General features: G+C 40.6%; 1 protein-coding gene across 1 annotated transcript; it reads right to left on the minus strand.

Annotated features, from left to right (window-relative positions):
* Positions 1 to 12,335: 12,335 nt before the first annotated feature.
* On the minus strand, positions 12,336 to 19,778 carry TLR1 (toll like receptor 1). Its single transcript, XM_076001168.1, is given in 6 exon segments — positions 12,336 to 14,853; positions 15,184 to 15,307; positions 15,309 to 15,905; positions 17,797 to 17,889; positions 19,078 to 19,163; positions 19,677 to 19,778. Coding segments are annotated over 3 exon segments (2,361 nt in total). The 5' UTR covers positions 15,839 to 15,905; positions 17,797 to 17,889; positions 19,078 to 19,163; positions 19,677 to 19,778; the 3' UTR covers positions 12,336 to 13,146.
* Between the last annotated feature and the right edge of the window lie 3,646 nt (positions 19,779 to 23,424).

A 23,424-nucleotide genomic window follows, 5' to 3' on the forward strand; every position in this document is an offset into this window, starting at 1 on the left:
TTCCTTTAATTAATAATAGCCATGTATTTTATTTGGTTAGTTTTCTGTGTATCTGTGATAATTTCCCCCACATTCTCAAATAGCTCTCAAGTCAAATTTTTCAATAATTAAATCTATCAAGTGAACTATCTCCTCTCTCAAAGACCTCTGTCCTTTGCCCCAGTGTGGACTGACTGCGCTGTCGGGTTCCTGCGGAGCTGGCATCCTCTGACTTTTAGTTGCTGCCATCCCGGAAAATCCTTGCTCCTCTCTCCTGTATTAGATCTCTTGTTTTCTGGAATGCATAGCATATTCTTTCTTGATTTTTGTCTGTCATAATGGAACACATCCTCCAGTAGTTTTCTGAGAAAGAATGTACTGGTGGTTAATATAGAGGGGGAACTTGAATGCCACGCCTTATATTTGACTGTTTGGCTGAATTTAAAGTTCTAAGTTGCAAGTAATTTTCCCATACTAGCTTTCTAGTATTGTATTGAGACATGCAATGCCATTTTGATTTCTGATTCTTCGTATGTGACATAGTTTTTGTTTTTTGCTTTTCTTTCTCTCTGGAAGATGTTAGGATTATTGTCCATGGTGTTCTAAAATTTCAAGAGAAAGTGCCTTGGTTTGGATCTTTTTACCATTCATTTTGCTGGGAGATTCATGTCCTTCAGTGGGATTTCTCTGTCTTGTTTTATTGATAATGTCTGTCCCTTTATTTTCACTATTTTCTGGGACACCTGTTAGATGGATGTGGATCTCCCAGACTTATGCTCTTAGTTTTTATTTTTTCTCCTGCATTGGCAGTTAGCCATTTTGTTCTCATTTCTTAGAAATGTCCTTAGCATATTTTCCCACCTTTCTATTTATATTCTAGAAAACTAGAATTAATTCTTATCAAATTAAGTTCCAAGAAGTACCTGGAACTTCAAGTTGTCTTGAAAGAAAGATAAATATCCTCGTAGGTTTGCCTGTGACTATATCATAACAGGTAGCACTCCTGTCTCCTAAGTCTCAAAAGCATCTTGTTTGGGGCCTTATCGACTAACTTTAATGATGGATTTTTATTAAGGCTTGTCATCCACCTGTATACATGTTTACTTGGGGGATTCAAAGAGTGACCGTGTCCTGGTAGGACAAAGTCTGTCACACAGCTCCAGCACAGCCACCCAGGGCAGCAGGAGCTGGTCCAGGGAGACAGGGAGCACCAGGAGAAGGGGTCCAGAAGAGAGAATGTGAGAGGCAGCCAGAAAATTAGCTTCCTCTGAAACCCTCAGGAGGAACCACTTTCCTGTAACCATGTGGGTTGGGGACTTGAATGATTTTACTTAGAATGAAGAAAAAACTGGTGACCCCAAAACTAGAAACCTTGGGGACACTTGAGCTGCATTAATGAGTTTGAAATTTTTCATGTTTGTTTCCTAACTGGATCCCAATTGGAGCTGTCCATGCTCATTGCCAATATATAGATTGAGAGCTTAGTGTTCTTCTATTTTATTCTATTAGTTCTTTATATATATATGAATTTTATCTGCGATATTTGCTACCAGTTTACTTTCTGATTTCTTATTTACCCATTTGCTATTTTTAGTTGGTTTATTAGTCAGTTTGTTCATTCACTTGTTTGTTTTAACCATTGAGCCATTTCCAGTTTTTAGTGTAGTTAAATTTTTTCTCTTAGCTGATTTTATTAAATCTTAGAAAGCCTAGGATAATCTAGATTGAACTTGACTAGCAACTCAGCTCCAGTTCCATATTTGATGGAATAAATAATGAGGATGATAATGATGATGATGATGATGACATAATAATGATCAACATTTATTGAGCTTTTGCTTTGTGAGAGGCACTGTTCTATGGACGTTACATGCATTAACTCATTGAATCCTCCTAACAACATATGAGACAGGTGTTGTCATTCTTCTCATTTCACATCCTAGTGGGAAAGCAGAGGCGCAAGCACCCAAGGTCACTAAAAGGAGATGGAAGAGGCAGAACTCAGGCCCAGCAGTCCTGTCTCCCCGACGCTTCTCCTCCCACTGTGTCGGCCACCTCTGGAGTGAGGAGCCAGACCCTGAGCTAAGTCCATCACCCACATTGTGCCACTGATTTTGTGCAACCACCTTAAGAGAGAGGTGCCATTACTTTGCACAGATGAGGAGGCAGGCTGGGAGAGGTCACGGCATTCACCCTAGGGTATGGAGCTACAGAGAACTTGAGCCAGGAGTTAATCCGAGAGTGCCTGTGTACACAGCCCAGCTTTATACCCTGTATTCTCGACTGGTCCACTCTGGGAGACCTACTTTTCATCTCCTAAACCCCATTTCCTTATTTGTTGGTGGTTAATTTTTTTTCATTTTTTTTTAATTTCAGCATATTATGGGGGTACAGATTTTAAGGTTTCAATAAATGCTCAAGTCCCCCCCTCCCTCCACAAGTCGGAGTCTCCAGCATGACCATCCCCCAGATGGTGCACATCTCACTCATTATATATGTATATACCCGCCCCCTCCCCCCTCCGACCTGCCCAATACCCTATTACTGTAATACCTATGTGACCACTCAGGTGCTGTTCAGTTAATACCAATTAGCTGGTGAGTATATGTGGTGCTTGTTTTTCCATTCTTGGGATACTTCACTTAGTAGAATGGGTTCCAGCTCTAGCCAGGAAAATATAAGATGTGCTATATCACCATTGTTTCTTACAGCTGAATAGTACTCGATGGTATACATATAACACATTTTATTAATCCATTCTTGGATTGATGGGCACTTGGGCTATTTCCACAGCCTTGCAATTATGAATTGTGCTGCTATAAACATTAGAGTGCAGGTGTCTTTTTTGTAGAGTGTCATTGGATCTTTTGGGTAGATGCCCAGCAATGGGATCGCTGGATCCAATGGTAGATTCACTTGTATCGCTTTAAGGTATCTCCATATTGCTTTCCACAGAGGTTGAACTAGTTTGCAGTCCCACCAGCAGTGTAGGAGTGTTCCTCTCTCTCCACATCCAAGCCAGCATTTATTGTTTGGAGACTTTTTGATAAAGGCCATTCTCACTGGAGTAGTGATATCTCATTGTGGTTTTGCTTTGCATTACCCTGATGATTAGAGATGTTGAGCATTTTTTCATATGTTTGTTGGCTATTCTTCTGTCTTCTTTAGAAAAGTTTCTGTTCAAGTCCTTTGCCCACTTTTTAATAGGGTTATTTGATTTTTTCTTCCTGATTTTCGTGAGTTCTAAGTATATTCTAGTTATCAGTCCCTTATCGGATGCATAGGATGCAAAAATTTTCTCCCATTCTGTAGGTTGTCTGTTTACTTTCATGACTATTTCTTTGGCTGTGCAGAAGCTTTGTAGTTTGATCATGTCCCATTTATTTATTTTTGTTGCTGCTGTGATTGCCTTTGGAGACTTCTTCATAAACTCTTTGCCTAGGCCGATGTCTAGGAGAGTGTTTCCAACTTTTTCCTCTAGAATTCTAATAGTTTCATACCTTAGGTTTAAGTCTGTTATCCAGCGTGAGTTGATTTTTGTGAAAGGTGAAAGGTATGGGTCCTGTTTTAGCCTTCTACAGGTGGCTATCGAGTTTTCCCAGCACCATTTATTGAAAAGGGATTCTTTTCTCCAGCGTATGTTTTTGTCTGCTTTGTCTAATATTAGATGGCTATATGAGGATGGTTTTATATCAGGATTCTCACACTGTTCCACTGGTCAATAATCCTATTTTGTGCCAATACCATATTGATTTAATTACTACAGCTTTGTAGTGTAGTTTGATATCTGCATATTAATACCTCCCATTTTGTTTTTGTTGCCTAGAATTGCTTTTGATATTCGGGGTCTTCTATGGTTCCATATGAAGCGTAAAATTATTTTTTCTGTATCTGTGAAGAATGCTGATGGGATTTTAATAGGTATTGCATTGAATCTGTAGATCAGTTTGGGAAGTATAGACATTTTGATGATGTTGAGTCTGCCGATCCACGAGCATGGTATGGATTTCCATCTGTTTACATCCTCTGCTATTTCCTTCCTCAGTGTTTCATAGTTCTCCCTGTAGAGGTCTTTTACCTCCTTGGTTAAGTATATTCCTAGGTACTTTAATTTCTTTGTTGCTATTGTGAAGGGAATTGAGTCTTTGATTTGGTTCTCAATTTGATTGTTGTTGGCGTATATGAATGCCTCTGATTTCTGTGTATTTATTTTATATCCTGAGACTTTACTAAATTCATCTATCAGTTCCAGGAGTTTCTTGGTTGAATCTTTGGGGTTTTCTAGATATAATATCATATCATCAGCAAAGAGTGAAAGTTTGATCTCTTCTGCCCCTATTTGGATACCTTTAATTCCATTTTCCTGTCTGATTGGCTGTAGCCAAGACTTCCAGCAATATATTGAACAGAAGAGGATATAGTGGGCAGCCTTGTCTGGTTCCAGTTCTAAGTGGGAATTCCTTCAATTATTCCCCATTCAGTATGATGTTGGCTATGGGTCTGTCATATATGGCTTGTATCATTTTTAGGTATGTTCCTTCTATGCCTACTTTCTTAAGTATTCGTATCATGAAAGGGTGTTGAATTTTGTCAAAAGCTTTTTCTGCATCTATTGAAAGAATCATGTGGTCTTTGTTTTTGCTTCTGTTTATGTGGTGAATTGCATTTATAGATTTACGTATGTTGAACCATCCCTGCATCCCTGGGATGAAGCCCACTTGGTCGTGATGGATTATTTTTTTGATAAGCGTCTGGATTCAATTAGCTAAGATTTTGTTTAAAATTTTTGCATCTATATTCATTAGGAATATTGGTCTGTAGTTTTCTTTTTTTGTTGCATCCTTTCCTGGTTTTGGTATCAGAGTAAATTTCGCTTCATAAAAGGTGTCCAGGAGGTTTCCGTTCTTCTCGATGTTGTGGAATAGTTTCTGCAAGATAGGTGCTAGTTCTTCTTTGTAAGTGTGGTAAAATTCGGGAGTGAAGACATCTGGACATGGACTTTTCTTTTTAGGGAGATTTTTAATTGCTGTTTCTATTTCAGCTCTTGAGATTGGTCTGTTCAGGGAATCTATTTCTTCCTGGTTGAGCCTAGGGAGTCTGTGTGTTTTTAGAAATTTGTCTATATCCTCCACATTTTGCAGTTTGTGTGCATAAAGATTTTTGTAGTATTCATAAATTATATCTTGTATCTCTTTGGGATCAGTTGTGATATCTCCTTTTTTGTTCCTGATGGAGCTTATTAGAGATTTCTCTTTTCTGCTTTTCATTAGCTTAGCCAGTGGGGTGTCAATATTGTTTATTTTTTCAAAGAACCAACTTTTAGTTTTATTAATCTCCTGAATAGCTTCCCTGTTTTCAATTTCATTTAGTTCTGATTTGATCTTGCTGATTTCACTTCTTCTGCTAGGTTTGGGGTTGGTCTGTTCTTCTTTTTCCAGCTCTTTGAGTCGTTTCATTAGATTGTCTATTTGTGATCTTTTTGTCTTTTGGTTATAGACATTTATGGAGATAAACTTTCCTCTCAGAACTGCTTTAGCTGGGTCCCAGAGGATTTGATAACTTGTCTCTCCATTGTCATTTTCTTCATAGAATTTTTTTATTTCCATCTTTATTTCTTCATTTATGAAGTAATCATTTAGTAGGAGGTTGTTTAATTTCCATGTTTTGTGTAGAAATGTGAGTTTCTGTTAGGGTTGATTTCTACTTTTATTCCACTGTGATCTGAGAAGGTACATGGTATGATTTCTATTTTTTTTAATTTCTTGAGATTTACTTTATGTCCTAGGATATGGTCAATCTTAGAGAATGTCCCGTGAGCTGTTGAGAAGAACGTATATTCAGTGGATTTTGGGTAGAATGTCCTGTAGATGTCAGTCAGACCCAATTGTTCTAGGTTTTGTTTAAGTTCATTATTTCTTTATTAATTTTCTGTTTGGAGGATCTGTCTTGTGCCGTCAGTGGGGTGTTGAAATCTACAGTGATTATGGAGTTGGTATTAATCCATTTGCTTAGATCCAGTAAGATTTGCTTTATGAAACTGGGTGCACCTAAGTTGGGTGCATATATATTTAAAATTGTTTTCTCTTCTTGTTGAACTGTGCCCTTCACCATTATATAATGACCCTCTTTGTCTTTCACTACTTTTTTTGGTTTAAACACTAAATCATCTGAAATTAGAACTGCCACGCCAGCTTTCTTTTGGCTTCCACTTGCCTGGAATACTGATCTCCACCCTTTTACTTTTAGTCTATACGCATCCTTGCAGGTTAGATGTGTTTCCTGAAGACAGCATATACTTAGCCTTATTTTCTTATCCATTCATCCAGCCTATGTCTCTTGAGTGGAGACTTTAAGCCATTCACATTTATTGAGAGAACTGATAGGTAAGGTAGATTACTGTTCATTCTGTTGCACTGGATGTTGTTGCTTTGATTTCTCTCTTGAGCCATTGTATTATCTGGCCTTTAATCTTTGGGTTTCGGTTGTTTTTATATTCGTGAGTTTTTATTATGGTGTTCCGTGTGTAACACTGCTTTGAGTACTTCTTGTAGGGCTGGTCTTGTCTTGTTGAATTCTCTGAGACTTTGCTTGTCTGAGAATGTCTTTATTTCTCCTTCATATATGAAGCTTAGTTTTGCAGGGAATAAGATTCTAGGGTGGGCATTGTTTTGTTTCAGAAGAGTGAGAATGGGGCCCCAGTCTCTCCTTGATTGTAAAGTCTCATTAGAGAAGTCTGGTGCTATTCAAATTGGCTTTCCCTTGTATGTCACTTGCTTCTTTCGTCTCGCAGCTCTTAGAAGGGCCTCTTTAGTTGATATTTTGGTCAGTCTGATGACTGCATGTCGTGACATCTTCCTGTTTGCATTGAATCTCCCAGGGGTACTCTGAGCTTCTTGAACTTGTATATCGAGATTTTGAGCAAGGCCTGGTAAATTTTCCTCTATTATATCCTTAAATCCTTGTCCAACCTTTGAGTGTTATCTTCTTCCCCTTCTGGTAACCCTATGACCCTCACGTTAGGTTTCTTCACATAATCCCACATCTCTTGCAGGCTTTGCTCTTTTCTCTCGTTTCTCTGCTCTATCTCTGTGACGGTTTTATTTAGTTGGAGGGTGTTATCTTCAATCTCTGAGATTCTTTCTTCTGTTTGACCTACCCTGTTCTTGAGACTTTCCACTGTATTTTGTAGTTCCCTGAATTGATTCTTCATTTCCAGGAGTTCAGTTAAACTTTTCTTCAGTGTGTGTATTTCTTTAGTGAACTTTTGTTCTATGTCCTGGAGGCTTTTTATGGTTTCTGTGTGTTGGTTATTGAGTTGTTGTTGCAGGTGGGTGAGTGTTCTTGTGATCCACATATGAATTCCTCTTCTGTCATTTTGGTTGCCTGATTTTGGTTGGTGTCTGTTTCTAGGGGGCTAGTGCTTTTCTTTGGGGCTGTGTTTTCCGTTTGGTTGTTAATATTTCCGGAGTTCCTTTGCTGATTTCTTCCCATGTGGATCAGTTGTTGTTTCTTTCCTTTAGGTTTTGATTGGGTGTTCACACGTCTTGTTTAGTTTCTGAGCCGGTAGGTGGTGTCTGTGGGTGAGATTCAACCACTCCCTGTATAATGAGTCAGTGGGTGCCGTGAAAAGGCTGTGCAGGATGCCCTCCCTGTCAGTAGGTGGCGCTTGCTTGGAAGAACAGGCTATGCTGTTGTTTTTGTGTCCTGTTATCAGCTCTTGTTCTGGGCAGAGCTGGGTTGGGTAAGCCTGCCCTCAGGCACCACCAATGCCTTTAGCAGAGGTCAAAGTTCTGTTCTCTGCTCCCAGGAAAAGCTGTTAGGGCGGGGCTGGAATGGTCTTGCTCAGCCAGAAAGTCTGCTTGTGGGGGTGGGGCTGTCTGAGACCCACAGTCTGGAGCGGGCCTTGCTTCTTTCCACCCTCCCCAACTCCACAGCTACTCCTGGGCCTCTGCCAGCAGGCCAGACCACACGCCACCAGGCCTCCCCGGATTGTGATGCCGGCGGGGAGGTTCCCTTCGCAGAAAGGCCCCCTGGGCTGGGCGTACGACCTCCTTTTGGGAGGAGGGTTGCCCTCTAGGAGGCTCATCGGTCCCCGAAGGCACCCACACCTCAGTAGGCTGTTCAAGTATTTCCCTTCTGTGCCCCGGGCAATGCTAGACCTCGGTGCACGGGATCTGGTCTGCAGGTCTGACCTCTGGGTCCCAGAGTTCAAACTGTATCCCCACCAGGGAGAGGAGTTCCGGTCCCAATTCACCCACAAGGAGCCCAAGCTGCATCTGTGTCTCTCAGCCTCTGAGTCGGCACCATTCTGGGAACACCATGCCAGCAGCACCTGGGAGGGCTGGTGGGTAGGGAGCTCACAGTCTGAGTTCCCCTTAGTCAGCTGTAGGGTCCCAGAAAGGGAAGGTCCCGTTCCTTGTAGGTGCCTCCGGCTGGTGGCTGTATTGTCTCTCTGGGCAGCCGGGGGTAGAGTCGGCGGAAGGAGGCAATATGGCGCCTGCCATGCAGCTTGGGTCTGTGCCCACGGAGGTGCCAGGAGGGAGTTGGGAGCCTGGTGCCACGTCAGCTACAGGCTCACTGCTAGCTGGCGGCTGCCATCTCTGGGCTGGTGTCTGCATGTCTCTCCACCCGCTGGGGAGCCACCAGCCGTCCCAGATGTAGGGGAGGGGAAAGGTGACTTATCCACCTACTCTTCCCGCTGGTCTCCAAGCTGCTCCGGCAGTCTCAGCTTCCAGTTCTCCTCCGCAGCCTCCTCCTGTGGAGTCTCCTGGGGTCTCAGGTACCCCTCCTTCCGGCCCTCGTCTGCTGTATGCTTGCCTTCTTGCTTCTCTTTTCTAATTTCTGCTAGAATCTGTCTTTTCTGCAGAGACACTCTGTCTGGCAGTGTTTCTTGCCCGCCATCTTGATCCTCCTCCTGTCTCGGTTGTTAATTTTTTAAGTACAGAAAAGTATAAAAACAAAAACCAACACCAACTACAGGCAAATAATGATAATGTTTTTATTTTACCTATATTTCTTCCTACACATATCTTTATGAGATGATATTGTACATATAATTTTGTATCCTATGCTTTTAATTTTGTATAGAACAATATAAGCATTCTTTTATGTTAATAAAAGATTTCCTATACATTTTTTAAATGTAGTAAAAAAACACATAACAGTATGCTTGAGGTCAGGAGTTCGAGACCAGCCTGAGCAAGAGCGAGACTCTATCTCTACAAAAAATAGAAAAAATTAGCTGGGAGTGGGGGCACAAGCCTGTAGTTCCAGCTACTCGGGAGGCTGAGGCAGGAGAATCGCTTGAGCCCAGGAGTGTGAGGTTGCCATGAGCTATGATGACATTGCTGTACTCCAACCCAGGCAACAGAGCAAGACTCTGTCTCCAAAAACAAACAAACACACAAACAAAATACATAACATAAAACTTACCATATTAACCTTATACATTATTTTAGGTTGTAAAATGTGTCATTAAATGAGCACAACACATTTCTCCATTGTTGGAAATTTGGAGTGTTTCCAATTTTTCACTGTTACCAATGACCCTGCAATCAACATACTTGTAAATAAATGTTTCTCCACATTTCAACTTATTTCCTTGGGATAGATTTCTAAAAGTGGAATTATGAGGTAAAAGAGCATGAATACTTTGAAGCTCTCAATATATATTGCCGTATTACTTTACCTTTATTATCACCATATAAAATGCTCATTCAATTGCAGTCTCACAAGTATAGCAAGCTGATAAAATGGAATTATGTTGGCCTAAATTTTGGTGGAGGTGCTTGAGTGAGGTATGAGACTATATAACTGGTTTTGCAACCTTTGCTGACCACCCACCTCTAGCCAATAAAAGGCGTTGAGAGGCTGAGAGGAGTTAAAAATGAGAAGAGGATTTTAGAGGGAAGTTTTTGTGTATTATGAGTTCCATTTACTCTCCAGAATGACGGGAGTGGGATGGAGGGTGTGCTCCCTCCTACCTCAGTTGCAGGCAAAAGGGCTTCACCAGAACCACTTGGAAAGCTTGCTGTGTGAACTTGTAGATTGGACCACATATTGGTCTAATCTTTAATTCACACCTGGAAATCTAAAGGTCTTCACTAGCTACTGTAGCTACATTTTACAAATATTGAAATCTAGGCTTAGGGAGTTTTAAGAAACTTGTCCAAGGACATCCACAAATAAGTGTAAGAACTAGAATTGAGACCCAGATCTTCTGATTCAGAGGGTGCATTGTCCCCCATTCTGTAATACTTCCTCTCATTTATCTGTGAAGTAAATCATTTTTATTTTCATTACTATATATTTAGCCATGCTTTTGCCTGAATTCTTCATCTCCCAACTTGGAATTGTTTGGCAGGAGATTCCACCAATACAATTTCATCTTCCTACCAGCTTCCTTAAAACCACTTGTGAGATCAGCTATTTATATATAAGATTGAACTAATTTCCCTACTCAAAATCTTGAGTTTGTTAGACAACTCTAAGTGACATTATGCCTCTCTTCACAGATGTTTTTTTAGACTTATAAGGTGTTATGAGTTAAATTGTGTCCCCTAAAGTTCATATGTTGAAATACCAAACCCCAGTACTTCAGAATGTGACCTTCTTTGGCTATAAGGTTGCTGTAGATGTAGTTAGTTAGATGAGTCATTAGAGTGGCCCTAATCCAATGTGATCAGTGTCATTATATGAAAGGGGAATTTGGACCTAGAGACAGAGAGGCATGGAGGGAAGACACAGACAGAAGATAGCATCTACAGAGAGAAGAGGCTGGGAGCAGATCCTTCCCTCTCTCTTCTCAAAAGAAGCCAACCCTGCCAACACCTTGATTTTGGACTTCTAGCTCCAAAACTATGAGAAAATAAATTTCAGTTGTTCAGATCACCCAGTTTGTGGTACTTTTTACAGTTGTCCTTGAAAACTAATATACAGGTGCTTCATGAGCAGTTGAAACTTGGTCGTGAAATCATGAAGTTCAATATAGGAAGTGCAATCACCCTAGAAAAAATGGGAAAATCCAGTTCTAATAGCTGTTGTAACTCCATTATAGAACAAGAGTTTTCATACTTTTTTTTAGCATACATTTCATGGTTTGAATTTGCTTTCCACTATCATGCTTCACAGAAGTTTTAATGATGACTTTCCTATATCCTCAAGCTCTAACTCCATCGTTTGACTTTCAAGATCCTTAATATGTTCTTAATATAACTCTCCATATTCATATCCTACTGTAATTTTTCATAAGCCTCATGGTACAGTCAAACTGGAACACCAGTCTCAGAATAGGCCTGGGTATTCCTGCCTCTGCTCTTGTCTTTTCTCTGTTTAGAATGGCCTTCCCATTCTTCATCATATGTTGAAAAATGCAGTGTTAAAATCTTCCTTCAGGCACTAATGGAAAAACCATCATTTCTAAGAATACTTTTTTTTCCCACTCTGAATTTCCATTGTATATTTTTGTTGCATTGATTTTTATTTTAGTTATTTGGATACATATAACATCCTCTGATTGACTGTGAGTTCCTTAGAGCAAGAAGCTAATAGTATACATATGCGTTATTTGGGTTCCCTCCCCCCAAAAATGTGGAGAATGAGACAGGTGTATGCAGGTCTTTTGTTTGGAGAAGTAATCTCAGGGCTCACGACGAGTGAGGAGAATGAGAAGAGTAAAACAAGGAAGAATGGAAAACCAATCCAGGAGTGAGTTATTGAGCTCATTATTCCATGGGTAAGTAAAGCTCAGTGCCATTGGGGACTGTTTGAGAAGCAATGTAGACTATGCCTCATTTTATTTTGTTATTGTTTTTACCCAAGAATAGAAGAATATTTATCTAATGGCTCCCATCACAAAGTGGTCAAGGGTCACCTCACAGAATATCCTTGGCACTTCTAGGTTTGTGAATGTCTCAGAATGGTTGGACAGGCTTCTGTAAGCATCCCATGCAGTGCTATTCGTGAAGTCATGTGAAAGTTAAATGTTGCAATTATGACAAGGTGCTTGTCAGGCTACACTTGTCCAGAGCTGGCTACCAGAGTAGAAAGGTAGACTGAGAAGATGTTTGATGAGTATAAAAACATCTGATATAGTCCATTCCTTGCACTGCCCAATCCACTCATCCTCTATTTTAATAGTTCCCCGAAGAGAGGGATGCTATGTATAGAAGTACTACATATCAACTATATTCTTCCTTCTGAGCAAAAGAGCAAAGGCTCTTGTGTGTGTTAGTTCAGACAACTAGAATCTCAGCAAGATCTCCAGCCACAGAAAACTAGACTCCAAATTTCCATTTCGATTGAGGTAGAAAACACTCTTGGTTTGGGTTCCCTGGAAGCAGACTCTGAGACAAGTATTCAGCTGCAAGTAGTTTATTTCAGAAGTAATCCCAGAAAACACCCATAGAGGAATGAATAAATGAGAAAAAATTACGAAGGAGCCAAGTAGAGAATACTGTATTTATCAAGCCATTTCTATGGTGGACAACCAGAATCTTATCTTACAGAGAAAGTCAGGGAGAGTGTAAAGTACACCCCAGATTTATCTCAAACACTGGGTGAGAAAGTTGACCTATTTATCCACCGGTTTTCTTTCTGACATTGATTGGGGGCTGCTTCCAAGGATAGCTCTCCCATCACTTCTGAATTGCCCTTTGTATGAACCTCATAGCCAGGAAGAAGCCCCTTCAGACATAGTCTCCAGCAGTGGGAATGAGCAGCCTTCAGCATGTGGAGGTGAATGCTGAGTGGAAATGGGGAAGGCACCAAGAGCTACATAAATCTCCCACAGAAACCCAGCTGTAGGAGTAAAAGTCACAGAGTTTTCTAATATTGACCCTGGCACCCAGGAACATACACCACTGAAGACAAACAAGTGCTTCTCTTGACTTCAAGATAAATTTGATGAATTCAGTTACAGCAAAGAAACATGTGTCAGAAATTAACTGCTTAAATCAAAATTACATTATTTCATTAATTTTTATTACCATGGTAAACGGGGACCTGAAAGGAGGCACATATTTTTATCTACATCATAAACTCAAAATTGGGTTTAGACTTGTGTTGATGCAAAATAAAGTCATTGTTGGAACTTCCAAAAGTAGCAACATTGACAATGGGAAATTTTGTTTATTTTGGCATATTTTGCAGTGGGAAGAAGAAATATTTTTAGCTCTGCATGTGACTTATTTCTTTTGCTTGCTCCATCAACTTAATATTAATGGCTGCTCTTAGATTAGCCCAAAAAAGTCCTCGTTTGCTCTTCTCCTTGGGCCATTCCAAATAAGTCCGTTGTGCCATGAGAGCCTTCAGCTTGTGATACTTGCTGGGTATGATGTTCTGTGGGATGGGCTCCAGCAAGATCAGGATTAAGTTGTCAGATCCTTCGTGGAAGAGATTGTGGTGGGCAAAGTAGAGTTCATAATGGCACCACTCGCTCTGGACAAAGTGGGGAGACAAAACAAAGATGGACTTGTAACTCTTCTCAATGCAATTTATGATATTTTCCACAATGCTCTTGCCAGGAACAAAGTTTCTCTCATGGAGGCAAATCCGTATATCTTCTTTTTCTAGGCAAGGCACCAACTCATTCTTCACCCAGACAGAATCATGTTCACTATAAGAAATGAAAGCATGGAACTGGAGAGTTCTCTGGAGTTCCTCTAAGGGTATGTTCCTAGCCCTGTGCCGGGTCTGGGTCCACTGGCACACCATCCGGAGATACCAGGGCAGATCCAAGTAGATGCAGAGGAAGGTCACGGTAACGGCCAGCACCAGCGTGGTGGCCCCAATGGTGACCATCAGCAGAGCTGTGTTGCAGGATAATGGAGACATGTGAACGTCTTTTAGAGGGGTTCCCCTATAGCTTTCTGGGTAGTCACACTTATAAGAATCAGGCCAGCCCTCCACCACTTCACTTGATACTTGGCCTATATTTTTGACAAATTCTCTTAGCTCGCAGGTACATTGGAATGGATTGTTCCCTGCTTTTATTGACCTAACCTTCTGGCAGCTCTGGAAGAAATCAGTGGATGGCTGGGAAACCGAATTATGGTCAATGATCAGTACAGAGAGGCTGCTAAAGGCGCCACATCCAGGAAGGTCGGTTAAAGAATTGAGAGCAACATTGAGTTCTTGCAAAGCTTCCAGAGAGGTGACATCTTTAGGGATCCTCTCTATTCTGTTACTGTGAAGATCAAGTACCTTGATCCTGGGAGGTAAACATCTGAAAACAGAGTCAGTAAGTATATTTGAAGACATATTTAAGCTTAAGAAACTTTTAGTCCAAGAGCAATTTCCTTCATTTTCTTCATACCTTAGAGAATTCTGGCTAGTATCCAATTGTCATAGTGACTTCATCTCCTTGGTCATATGAACTATTTTTACAAGTTCTTTTAATTGATTCTTTTGTAAGATAAGTGTCTCCAACTCTGTTAAGCTTCCACAATTTTCAAAAACCATGTCTGTTAAGAGATTATTGGAAAAATCCAAATATAGGAATGGGCTAATTTGGGATGGGCAAAGCATATGCATCATGGGTGTACCAGACACTGTGAAATTTTGGATGTTCATATTCGAAAAGATTTTATAGACAGCGCTTTGTGGAAAATTGAACACATGAATGACAACTTGCTGTACAGATAAGACCTTCATGGAAGTACCAGAATAATTAAAATCTCTGAAGGTCAACTGACCCTCTAGTTTCACATTTGGAATTAAGAAATACTCTATGGTTGTATGCCAAACCAACTGGAGGATTCTAATGAAAGAATTCCAAGTTGTTTCAATGTTGTTTAAAGTAAGATTTGATAACCTTGGATTTCTTTGAAGTTTTGCCAGAATACTTAGGAAATAAGAACATGCATTATCATCTATCTATATAGATCAATATCTTCATATATTATCTATCTGAAGTTAATGACAAAATGGAAGATGTTTGTCATATTGTAACACTAGACATTCCTAAAGGTAAAAGCTATTCTTCAGAGCATCTTGACACAGAATCAGATTCTAAAAAAAAATACATTAAATGATTATATTAAATTAGGTATGGCTATTAAACATCTTTTATTAGAGACACATGAAATGTAGGCTGCATTCTTTTGGGTTACACGGGCTGAAGCCAGGGGAATATACATACAGACAAATGATATTAGATATTAGATAATTGATATTAGATAATTTAGATATTAGATAATTAGATACATTGATATTAAATAATTCCAGATTTACTACAGTACTGAATGACCCATCCAAAATAAAATGGAATTCCTTTTTCATGAGGAAAACAATGTGCAGACTTTCTGTGTTGAAGTCTTGAAGGCTCTCCTTTTTCCCCAAAAGGCTCTTCTAACACCAGCAAAATCTTACTGATATTCAAGTGAGCAGTTGGAAGCACTCCATATTTTTCTAACTGTGTAGCACTCAACCCCAGAAATTTCAGCTGATACATGTTGCCAAACTCTTTGCATATGGGCAGGACATCAAATGCATTAAATGAGAAGTCTAAGTGCTTGAGGTTCACAGGATGACAAGAAATCTTCCCCAGCTTGTTGTGGGACAAATCCAAGTACTCTAATTCCTGGTTGAATTTAAAAACACTGATATCAACATGCTGGATTCTATTATGAGAAATTATCAAAATCCTCAGCTTTGACAGTGATAAGATATCAGAAGTCTGAATCTCAGATATGTAATTGTATGATATATTTAAGATTGCTGTTTCCAGGGATAAATCTTTTGGAACATGGATAAGACCTTTTTCTGACCTGTCAACTAAAAATTCACTTTCATCAGATAATTGGATTCTAATATCAAGTATTAACATGAAGTTAATGACAAAATGGAAGATGTTTGTCATATTGTAACACTAGACATTCCTAAAGGTAAAAGCTATTCTTCAGAGCATCTTGACACAGAATCAGATTCTAAAAAAAAAATACATTAAATGATTATATTAAATTAGGTATGGCTATTAAACATCTTTTATTAGAGACACATGAAATGTAGGCTGCATTCTTTTGGGTTACATGGGCTGAAGCCAGGGGAATATACATACAGACAAATGATCATGCTAGCTCTACTCAGGTGAGTTTTAATGTGGCTGGTGTAATAGGTTGAAGCGTGACTCCCGAAAAGAAGTCTACATCTTCACCACATCCTAAATCCCAGAAAATGAATGTTACCTTATTTGGACAAGGGCTCTTTACATAGATAATAATGTTAAGGGTCTGGAGATGGGGAGATCATCCTGAATTATCCAGGTGGTCCCTAAATCCAATGGCAAGTTTCCGTATAAGAGAAAGGCAGAGGGATATTTGACAGAGACAAAAGAAAAGACAACAGAGACACAGCAGAAGGCCATGTGAAGATGGAGGCAGAGATAGAGTGATGCAGCCGCCAGGCAAGGCATGCTGACAGCCACCACCAGAGGCGAGAGGAGGCTCTGGAGAGACTGCAGCCCTGTCGACACCTTGAGTTTGTACTTCTGGTCTCCAGAACTATGAGAGAATAAATTTCTGCTGTTTTAAGCCACCAATTTGTTACAGCACCCATAGGAGAACAATATAGATGGTTCATGGAAAATCCTCTGGTCCCAACCCTCTCAAGACCATTTAGAGCTCTGGTTAGGTGTGCTTGCACACATTGACCGTGTCTCCCCGGACATTTCTTCAGAGTTCTCCCAGGTGGTGGGATTGGGACTGTTCTTGCATTACCTTTTACTGCCTACACATGGCTTGGGCTTGACCTGGTAAGAGGTAATTGGGTCATGATAAAAGGTCTCTCAGAAGATCTATTCACTCATTCATTTATTTGTTCAACTAATATTTATTGATCACCGACTGGCCATGTTTTAGGAACTTGGCATAAGAGCAGTGAATAAGATAAAGTCCTAATTGTCAAGGAACTTATTATCTAGTGAGGAGATAGAAAATAAATAAATGACTAAACTTAATTTGATGGAGTGATAAGTACTATGTAGAAAAATAGAACAGGGTAAATCGTGGTCATGGGATGGTGCTTGGTGGCAGCTATTTTTGAGTGATTAGTTAGAAAAGGCCTTTTTGAGAAGATGATAGTGGGGTGGAAATTACAATGAAGTGGATGAGTAACCTTTGGGAAGATCTGGAGGGAGAGAATTTCTGGCAAAGGAAAAGGCAAGTACAAAGGTCCTGAGATGGACTTGAGGTCGGCTTGTCTGAGGGGAGAGAAGAGGTCAGTCAGTGTCGGCATAAGCACGGAGTGAGCAAAGGTGAGCGGTTAGGGCCAGGATCGCACAGGCCTTGCAAGGAGTTGAGATTCCATTCCAAGAGTGCTGAGGGGGTGGGGAGACTGGAAGGTTTTGAGGACGGGAGTTGTTTCCTCCTCTCTGTTATTCAGAAAACTGTCATTCATTCATCAAATATGTATTTATTCCCTATGCAGTGCTAGACATTGTTCTAGGTTATGCCTATTGCACTAGCAGTCAAACCACTCTAGCTCAGACACCATTCTGTGGCCAGCACTCCAGTGGCACATGAGACCAGAGGCAGCTGTGCTGGGATGAGCCCTAGAGAGTGCACACCCCTGCCCCAGAGACCCTTTCATCTGGGACTGCCCAGCTTTCTCAAGGACCTTGTTCCCTAGGACTGTTGGGAAAGCACACCCACTGTCAATACCAGCAAAGCACTGAATTCCTCCTCACATGTTCCCTCTTGTATCTCAACAGGCACAGAAGGACATAAATAATTCAGCTCCCAGAAACAACCCTGGGTTGCAAAAGTTCCCCAAATTAAATATGCAAACTTGTTTGATTTTCAGAGCTTTTCTTGAACTTACCCTTTTGTAGAGGTGCCCAATGATGCCTTGGTCATCCTGATGTCTTCTAATATAGAAGAGGGCCAGGGAGCCCCGCCAGCATTCACGAAGACCCTAAACAAGGAAGATGACACTGAAGTTAAAGTTCATGTTAAAAGTCAAGGTGGTCTTTTTATGGTATTGATCGTATTTGGCTGAAAGACCCAAAAATTTCCCGATTCTTCTTCTCCAGCTTCCTAAAAGAGCTATTCACACAAGGAGCAATACCTGAGCAATACTTAAATGGATGTTATAACTTGAGTGCTTATGTCCCCCCAAATTCATATGTTAAAATCCTAACCCCCAATGTGATGGTATTAGGAGATGGGGTCTTTGGGGGGTGATTAGGACATGAAGGTAGAGCCCTCATGAGTGGAGTTAGTACCCTTATAAAAGGGACCCCAGAGAGCTCTCTAGCTCTCTGTCCACCATGTGAAAATACAAGAAGATGGCAGTAATTTGCAGCCCAGAAGAGGACCCTCACCAGAACCCAACCATACTGGCATCCTGAACTTGGACTTTAGCCCCCAGAACTGTGAGCAATACATTTCTGTTGTTTATAAGCTACCCAGTCTATAGTACTTCCTTACAGCAACCCAAACTGATGAAGACAATAGGAATAAAAATAATATCCAATAATCCCTGGGCCAGTGCTTAATATCTCAAAACAGAACTATCCGTTATAAGCTGGGTCAAAGGAAAACGGTTTAGAGCTTAAGGCCCAAATGGAGTTCCCTATTTATTCCTATGCCTGGATTCAAATTAAAGGCCCTCTTCTACCTGCCGGCCAGCTCATGTTCAAGGAAGCAGTGATCAGCATTGTCAGGTGTAGCATGCAGAGAGTGACCAGAGAGACAAGGGGCAGACAGGACCTTGTGCATGGACGTAAGAGCTTAGCTCACAGAGCCCACCATGAGCAAGATGAAAGTTGTTCTTGTTCCCTTAACAACCAGCACCACCACAAATGATTTAAATTTATAAAACTGCCTGTCCCAGAGCACTGATTGAAAGCATGTGAATTGCCTTTGTTTGGGAGCATCAAATCAGGTCTTTAACTAGTCTTAATGCATAATGCCCATACAATCAATCTGGCCCATTTAAGTTCAGTCCTGCAAATATTCATTAAGAATCTTCTCTGCATCAGACCAACTAACTATTAACCACAAGGTGAAAGGATTGGAAGTAGTTCAAGAGCTTTTCTGCTTCGTTTCCTACATGGTTTTGTGAACTTTTGTTTTTTGTGTGTTATAAAGACATACTCACTTTCAAGTCTTTTGACCAAATTGGATGTAGCCTGGGAAACATTTCCATGCCACCTGATTTCCAGCTCCCAGAACATTTTCAGTGGGCTGAGAAAACAGAAAAGAACAGTGGGAATGGCCCAGAGAAAAAACTAAAATAAACTGCCCATAAAACACAGGAGTTGTTCGCTGCCTCTGGGAGTCACTGACTTATATCTCAGCTTCCTTAACATTATCATTGCGAAGAGAGCATGGGTAGCAGGTGCAGGGCGAAGAGAAATACCCTCTGAAAGCAACAAGTACCGGTAGCAGCTGCTCTGGAAGAAAATCAGAAGATGTTTGTGACCCAAATATTCATCTCTGAACTCAAAAAATCTCTTGAAAGCAAATCATGCATGAGGTGTTATTCCAGAAAAAAAAAAAACAAAAAACTTTCTCTGATTTAGGACTAGGAGCTGATAAACAAATGCCAGTTCAAACCACACGGTAGCTATGCATCTATCAGAAATATAATCCACATAGAAAAGCACCCAGAACTTGGTTGTAGAGACTCTTGAGATTTCTGTACCCAATAACTAGCTATACAATTAATTTTCTTTTACAAAATAAAATGTTACTTACCAAGACAACCTGCTCCTCTGTTCCGTTTGGCAGTCTGTAGGGAATTCAAGCACTTCCTTGTTTCATTGCTAACCACATTTAGTGTTGAAAACAAAACAAAACAGCTCTTTTATGCCATCTACTGAATTCCACTGGTATTACATTATGAAGTAAGTAACGTGATTTTGTGTGTGTTTTATTTATGCTAATCTTTTCTTTTTTATTTATTTATTTTTTTTAATTTTAGCGTATTATGGGAGTACAAGTAACGTGATTTTTAAAAGCTCTGTGAAAAAAATGCTGAGAATCTCTTTTCTCAGATAAGGTCCAAGACGCTGCCTTGGGTTAGTTGTTGTCAGCATGTTCAAGGGAGCCATTCTGATAGCTCCACTCTTGTCTTTTACAATAACAACAACAAGAATGGCAAGACAACAGATGGGAAATGAAGCTAAGGATTGCCAGCTGCCTGTCTCGGGTCGCGTCCTCAGCCCAGCGCGCCAAGGCGCCCAGTCTCACACCGGACGTGCGCCCTTCCCTCCGTCCCTGCACAGCCCTCCGCCACCAGCTTGTCTCCACACAGGCCGGGCCAACTCCTCTAAGCTAAAACCTTGGGATTCTTTTTGACCTAGAGCATTATCATTGTCTCTCTCTGTTTCTCCCACCTCAGAATTTGTTTAAAATTTTGAGGTTTGTCTATAAATACATTTCTGAAACTGAAAGTATGAAACTCCCCCACCCACCCGGCCACCATTTCCTCCCTGAAATGCATAACTGGACTTGAGGGTGGTCTTTGACTACGAGATGAGTTCTTGGCTCCCCAAGGCATTGACTTTGTGAATCTCGGTGTAGAGAGTAATGCCCGGGAAGGGGGGGGGTGGTTCTGCAGGGCAGTAAGTGAAGCACCTAAGCACTCTAAAATCCGTGTCTCCCCACAATCTCTCACCATCCCTCTGAGTTGCACGCTTGCTTCTTTTTTTCCCCTGTTGTCGACAGGGTCACCACTGAACATACACACCCACTTGGAATCGCATACATGCATGCATCAATACAGCCACATCTCCCAAAGAAACCTTAATTCTCAGAGAGCATGGCTTCTTTTTAAAAATATTTAACATTTTATTTAACTTAATATATCCAAAATACGATTTCACATGCAATCAATATAAAACATTATTAACGAGACATTTTATATTTTTTATTCTAAGTCTCCAAAATTCAGTGTGTGTTCTACATGTAACAGAACATCTCAGTTGGGCTACACACATTTCAGGTGTGCAATGGTCACATGTGGCTACCATATTGGACAACACAGGTCTAGAAGGAATTATTGCAACCATGCAAACAAGTAGAAGCCCAAGCAAGTCCAGTTAACAGTACTCCACAGAGCTAATTCAAAATAAAGTTTCCATATCTTATACTCTAGACAACACTATAGTTCTCTCCATAGAAATTTCTCTGCCCACCCCTGTCTCATAACCAGGCATTTCTTTTGGGATCCAGGGCAGTATAAATATGCTATCAATTACATGTGATCTGTTGTTAGTTGGGTTTTTTTTTTTTTTAACAAAACCTTTGTTGAAGCATAAATCACATGCCATAAAAAAGTTTCACCCATTTAAAGCATACAATTCAATGACTTTAGGTATATTCACAGAGTTGTGCAACCTTCACCAAATCAATTTAGAATATTTTCACTACTCCACAAAGAACACTACACCTCTTTGCCATCACCCTCCACTCCCCCATGTGTCCCAGCTTTAGGCAATCACTAATCTATTCTATAGATCACACTAGTCTCTATAGAGTTGTTGATTCTGGATATTTTACATAAATGGAATCATACAGTAAGTGGTCCTTTGTGACTGGCTTCTTTCACTTAGCATGATGCTTCCAGGGCTCATGCATGCTATAGCAAGAATCGGTATTTCATGTTTTATTGCCAAATCATACTCAGTTGCATGTATATACCACATTTTATTTATCTATTCACCAGTTGGTGGACTTTATGGCTCTTATGAATAATGCTACCATGAACATTCATGTATGAGTTTTTGTATAGACATATTTTCTCTTGAGGATATACTCAGGAGTGGCATTGCTGCATGACATGGTAATTCTATGTTTAGCTTTTGGAGGAACTGCCAGACTGTTTGAAAGCAGCTACAGCACTTTACATTCCCACCAGCAGTATATAAGGGTTCTAATTTCTCCACATCCTTGCTAACATCTGTTATTATCTGACTTTTATTATAGCCATCCTACTGGATAGGAAGTGGTATCTCATTGTGGTTTTGATTTGCATTTCCCTGATGATTAATGATGTTGAGGATATTTTCATGTGTGCATTGGCCATTTGTATATCTTCTTGGAGAAATGTCTATTCAAAGCTTTTGCCCATTCTTTAGATAATTTGTCTTTTTAATCATTGATCACAATGATTGTAAGAGTTATATATATATTCTAGATAGGAATTCCTTATTGGATATATGATTTGTAAAAGATTGGGGGGGTAGTCTTTTTCATTTTCTTTTCTTTTTTTTTTTTCTTTTTTTTTTTTTTTTTTTTTGAGACAGGGTCTTGCTCTGTCACCCAGTCTAGAGTACAGTAGTGTCATCATAACTCACTGCAACCTCAAACTCCTGGCCTTGGCCTCTCAAAGTGCTAGGAGATAACAGGCATGAGCCACCACGCCCGAATTTCACTTTTTTTTTTTTTTTTTTACACCCAGAGACAGTGTCTGACTTTGTTGCCCAGACTATACTCAAAATTCTGGGCTCAAGTGATCCTCCCCTGCCTTGGCCTCGAGTAGTTGGGATTTCAGGCGTGCATACAGGTACACATGACCTGGCTAATTTATACTTTAAAAAGAAACCGCCACTCTGATTGCTGTTTGGAGAATGTGTGAGGCAAGAGTAAAAGCAAGGAGGCCAGTCTGGAGGCAACTGTAATAGACCAGGAGAAATCTGGTGGCTCAGTCAGGAAGGTGTGTGCTGTGCTCAGTCGAGGGCAGAGTGGGACACGCACTCTGTCCTCTCATCATAGATGCACATAGGTAGGAGATATGGGAGGTCTGTACCTCTAGTGGGTGTTGTAGATGGCTGGAGGGCAAAGACTAACACCTGTGGCAGAGGCATCTAAAAGTACAGGGCTTACACAGGCAGACATCTGCTTCTCTCACTCGGCAGAGATGAGCAGCCCAGGACATGTGGAGAGGCTGGCGTGGGCAGCATGAAATGGTAGGAGGAGGAGCATGTCCTCAACATGTGGCTTTCATCTCCAGGTTCTAGATGGTTCTTTCAATTCTTATCTCTCATCCAGTGGAAAAGTGCAAGGGGCAAAGGAATTCACACTCATCTTTCTTAGATACATGGCCCAGAGCGGCACATGGGTTCCAATCCAGCCTATTGCCAAGAATTTAGCATGTCCACATGTCCACATCAAGCTCCAGGGTGGGAAATGTAATCTTTTAGATGAGTTGTCAGGTACCAGATAAAACTTAAGCATTCTGGGATATGATAAGGGGAGAATGGATATTAATGACAACTAACTGTCTCTGTCACAATATTTTTCAATTTTTCTGCATAACCATCTGTTTTGGTCTGAATTGTGTCCCTCATACCCCAAATTCATCTGTCAAAGCCTTAACCCCAGGACCTCAGAATGTGATTGCATTTGGAGACAGGGCCTTTACACATGTGATCAAGGTTAAATTCAGTTATAAGGATTGGGCCCTACTCTGATATGACTGGTATGCTTATAAGACGAAGAG

Source organism: Microcebus murinus, chromosome 3, assembly GCF_040939455.1.
Source record: "Microcebus murinus isolate Inina chromosome 3, M.murinus_Inina_mat1.0, whole genome shotgun sequence".
NCBI lineage: Eukaryota > Metazoa > Chordata > Mammalia > Primates > Cheirogaleidae > Microcebus > Microcebus murinus.